At 47.4% G+C, this 10,034-nt stretch overlaps 2 protein-coding genes across 2 annotated transcripts; both read left to right on the top strand.

Annotated features, from left to right (window-relative positions):
- Positions 1-123: 123 nt before the first annotated feature.
- Positions 124-2,645, top strand: LOC135823848 (cytochrome P450 4F6-like). The gene has a single exon (XM_065336702.1). The coding sequence runs from the start codon at positions 530-532 to the stop codon at positions 2,060-2,062; it is 1,533 nt and encodes a 510-aa protein (XP_065192774.1). The 5' UTR covers positions 124-529; the 3' UTR covers positions 2,063-2,645.
- Positions 2,646-3,996: 1,351 nt separating this feature from the next.
- On the top strand, positions 3,997-6,388 carry LOC135823849 (cytochrome P450 4F1-like). Its single transcript, XM_065336703.1, has one exon. The coding sequence runs from the start codon at positions 4,068-4,070 to the stop codon at positions 5,586-5,588; it is 1,521 nt and encodes a 506-aa protein (XP_065192775.1). The 5' UTR covers positions 3,997-4,067; the 3' UTR covers positions 5,589-6,388.
- The last annotated feature ends 3,646 nt before the right edge of the window (positions 6,389-10,034 follow it).

Below are 10,034 nucleotides of genomic sequence, written 5' to 3' on the forward strand. Positions count from 1 at the left end.
TAATACGATACAATGAAATGACAGAAGTGACGTCAACAAAAGCCGTTAGCAACAACACCAATATGACTAATGGAAAATTTCATCCAGAGTAAAAAAAAAATAGAATATGCATACAACATGTCTGGTCAGTCCTGTTAGGTGGGGCGGGCTCCACGCCATGCCTGTCGGTCCGCTGCCATTGTGCGGACTGCGTCAACATCTAGCGGCTGGTGGAGGGTAAGTCCATGCCATGATAACAGTTCCGTCTGCAAGACCGTTACCAAAGTCGTCCGAGGTCGACCCCTGAAGCGTTCAGTGCCCTCGTCGTTGGCCAGGCGAAGATACATATCCACTGCCAACTGTGGAGGAGCAGTTGCTAATAGTAATACATGTAATTATGAGTTGTGGGTGACGGCAAGTGGTAGCGCGATTCCCGCCCTAGCTTAAATAGACCATGATATCGGCTGGTGGTACTGAGTGGACCCACTGCCACTGGAACACTGCCAGTCCTCGCCGTTTCGAGACAGTTGCTTGAAGGTGATTCTTGATTATGTCCAATTATTTGAAGTTTCTTCCAGTCGCCGGGTTGGCCGGCTTGTCATTCTTACTGGCGAGGCTGCTCCACATTGTGGTGAGATGGTGGCTCCGTCGCCGATATCTGAAACAACGAGTACCCGAACCATGCAAGCCACACTGGATTCGTGGACACTTGGCAGCCGACGATCGCTTGGCGAGGAATGAATACATTGGCTATGCTCGGAAGCTGCCACGTATGCTATTACAACAGATGGGTCCATTCATTTCTTCCGTTGCATTGAGCCATCCCGACACTATTGCGCAGGTCATGAAGGTAAACCCGCCGAAGAATGAGCTCGTTGCGAAACTTGCCAAGACGTGGCTGGGCAATGGTCTTGTGTTCACTAAAGGCGAACGTTGGGAACGTGATCACCGTTTGCTCTCAAAGGCATTCTCAATAGAAATGCGGCGGGAATATATGCGTGCATTCAAGGAGGCCACCAGCATCACTCTGGACATATGGGAGGAGCTGCAGGCGGGCGCGAGTGTGAACATGGCAGAATTCTTACCCATGCTGACTTTCGATATCATACTGAGGTGTGCAATGGGAGCAGAAACTACATGCCAGACAAACAGTGACCCAAGAACGCCGGCCAGGCGATATGGTGCGGCTTCAAAGGAAATTGGAGATATTATTTTCCAACGTCTCAAGCAACCCTGGCTGTACTTCGATTTCATTTTCCTCAATTCAGCAACTGGTGCCCGCTTCAAGAACCTTCTAGCAGAAACGCACGAATTCAGTGACCGGCTGATTAGTGAACAGCGGGCACTACTGGAGCAGGGCAAAGATAACGAAGGCAAGACGAGTCAGCTTGATCAGAAGCGTCACCGAGACATGCTCGACGTGCTGTTGACGGTGAGAGATGAAGACGGCGTGGGATACAGTGACTCGGATATCCGTGAGCACGTGGAGACGTTTCTGTTTGCAGGCCACGACACTACGTCTTCCGTTTTGGAGTGGGCCATACACTACCTCTGCCATAACAAGCCTGTACAAGAGCGCTGCAGACGGGAGGTGATGGATGTTCTGGAAAAGTGCAGTGGCCTGGACAACTTTGCCCATGAACATCTAGCGGAACTGCAGTATCTTTCACAAACCATCCAGGAAACGCTGCGTATTGCATCCGTCGGACCAGTAGCTATGAAAACCAGTGATCGAGTGTGCAAAATTGATGGTGTCCAATTCCCTGCTGGTACTGATTTTCAGATCAACATCATCGGCGTTCATCACAACGAGCAAGTCTGGACTGACCCGGACACATTCAAACCCGATCGATTCTCACCAGACCAAGGCACACGGAGTTCCTATGCTTTCATCCCGTTCAGCTGTGGTCCACGTACATGCATCGGCAAGCACTTCGCCATGGATGAGATGAAGGTGGTACTGAGCATGATCCTGTCCCGATTTCGTCTACTGCCTGATCCAGATAGCCCTGAGACAAAATCGACTATGGGCATATTCGTTAAACCAGATCCTCCGGTACACGTACTGCTCGATGCCTTATGAACCTAAAAATGTAACTTCATCATTTTGACAAGAACTCTACCTTAATGGTGGGTGTTCACGGGGTCCAGGTTTCTCAGGATGAGAACTGTCAGAAACAAATCATAAGCTCACCTGTACATTAAAACATGTTACTGGTATATATGTATACATGGGTATTGCTTGTATGCAGTTGAATATACTCTTTTTCTTTACATACCGGATCAAGGCGCAGCTTTAGGAGCTGCATCTGTGCCTTGATCCCTAGAGGATGGTGGCGTTCGTACGGATGCGGAAAACTCTGCCTCCAGTCGAGTCCCACGAGAAACATGATACATGTACATGTATACCGGTATACCGGTATATTACATACTGGTACTGAACAGCTGCTTACAGTATTCTAATGCTGTTGTGAACGTTTGCAGTCCGGTTTGTTTTTTTCCAGCTACACTGTATACAACTTGAGTAGTTCACTCCTTGTACTCCATTTTGGACTCCGCAGGGCATCGATCTAGGTTCTTTTTCATTTTGTTGCGTAGAGAAGTGGGTCATTTTGAAACATTGGCTTCCTAAGCTCAGAAGTAATGACAAACTCGGCCACCAAGGACGAGCTGCCTCGCTATGGAGTGGTGTTGTGAATGTGGGCAAAGAGCGCAGTGTGGAGAGGTGGTCTGGTGGTGGTGCTTCCTAAGCTGCCCTGCAAAGCTTGTGATGCAGTTACTGTGTGAATGATCACAAGTAGTAATATCGATTACATCAAAGCAGTCAGAGATTTTAAGTCTGTAAACTGCATTGCTAGATTGTTGTTGTTATTTTTGTTGATGATGTTTTATTTCACTTGAGGACCCAACCGACTATAGTCTAGTCGTCTTACAGGGTGCCCAAGGAGTCCAGTGCATAATTACGGTGATAAAAGTCATTCATAGCTGTACACAAGCGAGCAGAGAATGGCAGTTACATTATCACCATGGCGGGTTCACGCCCCTACATGGCTACTTCCCCTCGTCTAACCCCCAAGACGAAATGATAGCAGCCGACTGGCCGAAATTTAAAAACATGTTGCATGTATTATACGCAGCAAACAAGCCTTGATTGTCCTTGTTGTTCTGTTCTGTATATATAATATCACCATGGTATGATGCTCTGGTAGAACAGCTACTGCTGCTTGTTTACTTCTAAACCAGCCTATACCATACATGTACGCTTCAACATGGATACGTTCTTGTTTTCTGCTACCGGAACTAGGGACCGGCGGATTCTGCTCGAAAAGGTGGCAGATTCTGCTCGAAAAGGTGGCAGATTCTGCTCGAAAATCAGTGAAACGGGCAGAACCATACAAACCTTATGGCGGGCAATTCCTCGAATGCTGCTCCATTTTTTTTATCCACATACCAAACACGCATGAAACTTACCAGAAAAAGTACCGAATTCTGCCAATTTTTCTGCCGCCAGAATCCGCCGGACCCTAACCGGAACTGTTTTTTACAGTAGCCATTACTTTATTTTTGCAATTTTGTTCTCTTTTGTTTGGTTCCTAGTCATTATGTTCACCTTCGCTCCAACACACACAAGCGAACCCATCAGTCATCTCTCTATAAGTACGGCTGGCTGGAACGCGGACACTATGAATACGAATAATTGCGGACTTTTGACTTCGAACATACATGTACAACATACATGTACATCGACTTACCTGTACTGTATATTTTTTCAAAACACGCTTTCAATATACCAGCAGACATGACTATGATGTTTACGAAGCGCATTCAGACAATCTACTATACCAGTACATGTACATAAAAAATTTTCATACAAAATAATATTCGATGAAATGGATCTGCTCACGTGATGCCCAGAACCCGCCATGAGATGCGATGATTCTTATCTGACATGAAGAAAGCGGCTGTATGGCCAAGGAGGTGCGGCGTGTGCACTGTCCACTACTGGCAGCGATGCGGCTCCCAATTGTTCATTGAGTTCATAGACCACGATTTCGTCGCTCGTGGCTCGTTCCAGAGCATTGTCCACCATGGTTATAGACGTCGGCCTTGTGAAGCTCCTCGCAGTCCTTTTCCTGACGCTGCTTCTGGCAAAAGCAATTGCAGTGATCGCCAGATGGTGGTTGCACCGACGATATTTGAGGACACGAGTAGGCGTGCCATGCAAACCACATTGGGTCCTTGGCCACCTGGTTGAGGATGACCGTCTAGCCAGAGACATTCTTATAAGGTATGCTCGTAAACTGCCGAGACTACAATTGCAACTGTTGGGACCGTTCCTCTCGGCGGTCACAGTGAGCCATCCAGATACCATAGCGGAAACCATGCGAACCAATCCATCGCAAAATGAGCTCATCGGCAAATTGGCTCGAGTGTGGATCGGCAATGGACTGATCTTTAGCCAGGGCGAGCGCTGGGCCCGAGACCACCGCTTGCTCTCCAAGGTTTTCACGCTGGAGATGCGACGAGAATACGTTGGTGCGTTCAAGGATGCAACGGACATAATGCTGGATGAGTGGAACGACCAAGTTGGACGCAGTGTAGACATGGCCAACTACCTACCCATGCTTGCGTTTGATATCATATTGAGGACCGCGATGGGAGCAGAAACGACGTGTCAAACTGACACTGATCCAAATACGCCAGCCAGGCGATATGAGGCTGCCGTCAAGGACATATCTGAGATCATCTTCAATCGCTACAAGCAGCCCTGGTTCTACTCAGATTTCATATTTCTTAACTCTCCTACCGGTTCCCGTTTCAAGAAGTTGCTTGCCGAAACACATGCGTTTAGTGGAGGGCTGATCACTGAGCGACGGCGTGTTCTGCGGGAGGCTGCAGACAGTAGAGACCCGCTGGGTGTCCCGCGCCGCCGAGACATGCTGGATGTGTTGCTGACCGTGCGAGATGAGGACGGGGTTGGCTACAGTGACTCGGATATCCGCGAGCACGTGGAAACCTTTCTGCATGCCGGCCACGACACTACCTCGGCTGCTTTGGAATGGGCCATCCTCTATCTGAGTCGTAATCCAGGTGTTCAGGAGCGCTGTCGACAAGAGGTACTCGCCGTGCTGGAGGAGCATGGCGGTCTTAAACACTTTGCTCACAATCATCTTGCAGAGCTGCCGTACCTGACGCAGACCATCCAGGAAACTCTCCGCATCGCCTCCGTAGCCCCATTCGTCGTCAAGACATGCCAGAAAGATTGCCAGGTGGAAGGCGTCCAATTCCCTGCAGGCACTGATTTTCAGATCAACATCATCGGCGTTCATCACAACGAGCAAGTCTGGGATGACCCGGACACGTTCAATCCTGATCGATTCTCACCAGACCAAGGCACACGGAGTTCCTATGCCTTCATCCCGTTCAGCTGTGGTCCACGTGCCTGCATCGGCAAGCACTTTGCCATGGACGAGATGAAGGTGGTACTGAGCATGATTCTGTCCCGGTTCCGTCTACTGCCGGATCCAGATGCCGCTGAGACTAAATCGAAAATGGGCATCTTCGTGAAGCCAGATCCACCGGTGCACGTGCTATTGGAGTTCGTATGAATGCTGCAATACCTACATGTATTTATGCCTCTGAATTGTCTTAGGCGTATAGAGCACGATAAACACTAGATTTCACCATTGTTATGGAGTATAGCGGGCAGGTGAATCGCCAGTACTAGGCTCTCCCCAAATCGACCGGCGTAAAAAGTCGCCGAAAACGAGACTTATTGCCGATCTTGGAGGCTTCCTTTGAGGATCTCCGAGAATCCACCAAATGTTGTTGCAAAGCGTGTTTACGAACGAATGCTGCAAGCTAGCATGACCGCTCGAGCTCTCTACTTCAGTGCTTGTACTAAGTTGTAGTACTAGTGCGTTGAGGTCGTGTGACTCGTGTCCTTTGACCTCCTCTCAAACAATCATTAGCCATTGGGAAGACCGTAAGTAGTAAAATACTACACTACGATATATACTCCATCTATCAGCGCTGTATTTCCAATATCTCACCAATTTTGAAGCCAATATGCCAACAAATCTTTTAGCCGAATTTCCAATATATTCCAATTTTACAGCCGATTTTCGAACAATCAGCTGGTTTTGTTGCCGAATCTGATTTATTTTTGGGTGAGCGAAAAGCCGAAAAGCCGAATAGGCGAAGAAGATTTGGGGAAAGCCTAACTGATTCGAACCAGAATCGCCATCCTGTATTCAACCCTACTCCAAGTCAAGGTCCATTCAGTGCAAGTACTGTACCCCTCTAACAAGTTTTGACATTGAGCCAGCGAAAAGTGTCGTTATTCACGAGGTGGTGCTATTCGATATTCGTGAATAACATATCATTATCAATAATGTGGAGTACATGTTACGCGCTGTGGACTGCATGCCGTATAGGCCTTTCCCAAAGATGCCATAATTTTTCGCAACTTATGCTTTTTCGCAACCGTGTAAAAACAAGAGCTAACGTTAGTTGCTGAAATCGCATCCATATCTTCAGAAAACGCCTAAAAGTTGCTAATATCGCAACTGAAAATTGGAGAGTTCTTGTGCACAACCACCAAAAAAGGAGCAGAAATAGCAGAAGCGCAGCAACAGCAACTCGTACACCCTTTCCTGCTGTGAACCACCACTTTAAACAGTGTCAGTAGCCTGTTGCATGTACCCTACTTCATTCCAGTGCAAGGAAAAGGGAATGCACATTATCGTTACTGCCGTTGATCTATCGTTTCTATGAAAAATTAGTCTGAAGCCTGTGAAGGCAGGCGAGAAATGAGAGAGTATGCATTTGTCCGACATGTGGTAGATCTACGTAACTTCATATTTTGACCCCATACCGGGGATACCGGAGATACCATGGGGCCAAGGTTCCGGAAAAGTTGCGAAATAGTTCGCGAAAATGAAGAAAGTTGCGAAAGTTGCGAAAAAAGTGGCGAGCATCTTCATGATCTTTGGGAAAGGGTTTCTGCCAGTGAGTACACGACTCCCTGGCTACTGCTGTACAGCATTTCCTGAATTGTCATTACTACATGTACATGTACGTTACTAGTCTTGGTGGTTCGCTTGCTCACACATCCATACTCGGTTTTTCTTACCACCGAGTGTTCATGGTTCGGTGTTCAACCTGTGTGATTCCTGGACATGAGGGCGCAAACACACGCTTTCACGTTCCGGTCGACGGTCGTGTGCATCTTTTATCTCTCTATCGCAGTGTTACTGCTGGCCTGATGTTCGATTCTATGGCATTTCGTCGCACCCAGGTGATACAATTATGTGATCGTGATTCGTGACCATGGTGACCGGTTCATCGGTGTGAACGAAAGCGTGAAAACTATAATTATCAAATCCAGTGCAAATGTTCGCGCTGGGCGTGAACATTTGCGGCTTGCGCCGGCTGGTCTCACGCCCCAAGGCATAGCATAGTGCCATGCCAGGTGAACAAGAACTGTATGGTCCACAACAGGAGCGTTCATTCACAACAATGCACTTAGGCGTTCATTTTTATTCTCCATGTAACGTTGCGTTGTACGTCTTTACTTGAATCGGCAGTGATGCGCTTCCGACCAAGGCTTGTATAAAAGTTTGCGCTAGTTTTTTTCTCCAAAGACACCATCTCTAGCGATTTGAAGTTCAAGTTCCGCCCGTGTAGTGGAAGAGCTAGCAGGCAACCCTTCCTTTTCACCCTGGAAATTACTGGCAGGTACCGCTGTAGCCTGTGTAGGCTCGCAGCTGGCAACAGGTCACTGCCATGACCATAATGCCGCTCTGTCTTCGACTTGTCGGAGATATCCCGGATGAGAGACAAGCATGCCGTACTGAGGAGTTGATATCCGGTCGGTCTTGACTTTGAATACCTGGTCATATCTACGATGTGTACTGAGTCTGTGGGTCCTCACTACTCCGTACTATACTGTCCCCAGCCTCTGTTGCGGAAAACCTGCTGGCATACTGCCGCTGCTAGCCGGCACAATCGATGCCGATGGTCACTGAACATGAAGCAGGAAGACGCGCATGGAAACTGATTTCTAACAAAGTAAGATTCTTTTCCTGGTAAAGTAACTAGTCTTGTTGGTTGTACGTCATGTTACGTCATGGCTATTCTCCACTGGAATGTGCATCGAGATTGTCTGTAAAATTCAATGTGGAAGTGTGGTGTTCGGTGAGCAGGGTGTATTATAATTATACCAAAAGAATAAGCTCCCAAGAGTGTGCAACTCGTAATACCTTTTCTATGGGGTTCGCCGATAGCAAAAGCTCACATTACGTGGTGTAGTGTTTCCATAGTACATGTACATTTTCAGCCTGTTTTTAGCTGGCAGCGGAGCACTATAAAGTATAATACTCCGTGGCAGAAACTTGCTCGGCTGGTTTTTTCTTCTTTATTTATGTCCCATCAGTCTTTGTCAGTTCGGGCCCAAATCGTAACACAATCTGAGTGTAAACTAACATACAATTCGGGTATACCTGAACCTAATTTTTCATGCATTGCCCTGGCATTCTTTTAGAATTCCTCAAACAGTGAGTGAGAGTTGATGAGACTAGGCTGTCCCCAAATCGACCGGCCGAAAAATTCGCCGAAAGCGAGACTTATCGAAAAAATTGCTGAGCTTTTCGCCGATTATGGAGGGTCCCTTTGAGAATCGCCAAAAATCTATCAAAATATAATATTGTTGCAATGTGAGTTTAGCCGGGAACGAATGATGTTGCTGCAAGCATCAGTACTTGCACTAGTGCGTTGAGGTCGTGTGACTCGTGTCCTTTGACCTCTCAAACAAACATTAGCCTTTACGGGAAGATCTTTATTAGTAAAATCTCCAAATCGGCTGGCCGAAAAATTCGCCAATCACGAGACGGTTCTAGGTCAGTACGCCGAAAACCGTTTCGGTGAGTGACATTTCATTGCCGTCGACTGGTCGAAAACCGCGTCGAAGCTAGAACAATTCTCGACAGGCACACTTCGCCGAATTGCTGTTTAGGCGATTACCAATTAGGAGAGAGTTTTTCTCGACTACAGAGCATTTCGCCGAATTCTTGTCTCTTGCACACCTGGTGCCGAAATACATAATGAAAATGTTATGCTGGCCTTCAGAATATCAAAAAATACCTTGACACATTAGGAATGCCTCTCCGCCGTATGTTTCATGTACATGTGCTTTGGAAGTATATATCCAGTACCAGCACCCATGCGCCCAAGTAGCTGGTGTGGGCGGAACATAGTCGGCTGCATTTCGGGCTCTACGCCCTGTTCGCTTCAGAGCTGCGGAAGATGGTAAGCTCGCCACAGCTCACCACTTCCCCAGTAGCCCCGGGGCTATTTTTGTCTTCATGTAGCCTCTGTAGGACAGCTCGCCTCATTTTTGCATCTCCAATAAACAGTCTCGTTTCTTCCTCTCTGTCACGTGCCTAACTGACCAGAAACCGATTCTCAAAGGAACTCCCCAAAATCGGCGAAAAGCTTTGCAATTTTTGGATAAGTCGGTATCCGGTCAGTCAGGCGCGTGACATTTCGTAGCGAGACATTTTGAAGTCGTCAATTCATCGAATGACATTTCGCGACTGTGCTGTTTCACAGCTTGATTTTTCGCCGTCTAACACATTCGGCGAGTACATTTCGACGAAGTCACATTTTCGCCGCCGACCCTGTCGCCGAATTTCACTGAAAAACTATAAGCTTGGGGTGCGAAATCTTTTTATCTTGGTGACTCCATCATGGACCCTTATCCCGATTTTACTAGCCTAACTTTGCGAGGCAAACCCAAACTACTGCTTACTGCTTACTAGTATGTAGTTCACAGTAGTTTTAATCATTGTCATACTGGTCCAATTGTTTGCGCGTTCTCATTACCACTTGCTATACGATAATTGTGCTGAGAAACATAAACAGCTTAGGAAGATACCCTTGTGTCAGACCCCCGCATGCTTTAGATACCACGGTGGAAGAAGCGGGACCTAGCGATGAAAGTGGTAAGGGGGCGAAACCTTGCTAGCTGCATCCACATTACTCTCACTTCCGAG

The sequence above is a fragment of the Sycon ciliatum genome, chromosome 8 (genome assembly GCF_964019385.1).
Source record: "Sycon ciliatum chromosome 8, ocSycCili1.1, whole genome shotgun sequence".
NCBI lineage: Eukaryota > Metazoa > Porifera > Calcarea > Leucosolenida > Sycettidae > Sycon > Sycon ciliatum.

Coding starts and splice junctions, on each gene's coding strand:
- LOC135823849 (XM_065336703.1), top strand. CDS start 4,068: ATGGTTATAGACGTCGGCCTTGTGAAGCTCCTCGCAGTCCTTTTCCTG.
- LOC135823848 (XM_065336702.1), top strand. CDS start 530: ATGTCCAATTATTTGAAGTTTCTTCCAGTCGCCGGGTTGGCCGGCTTG.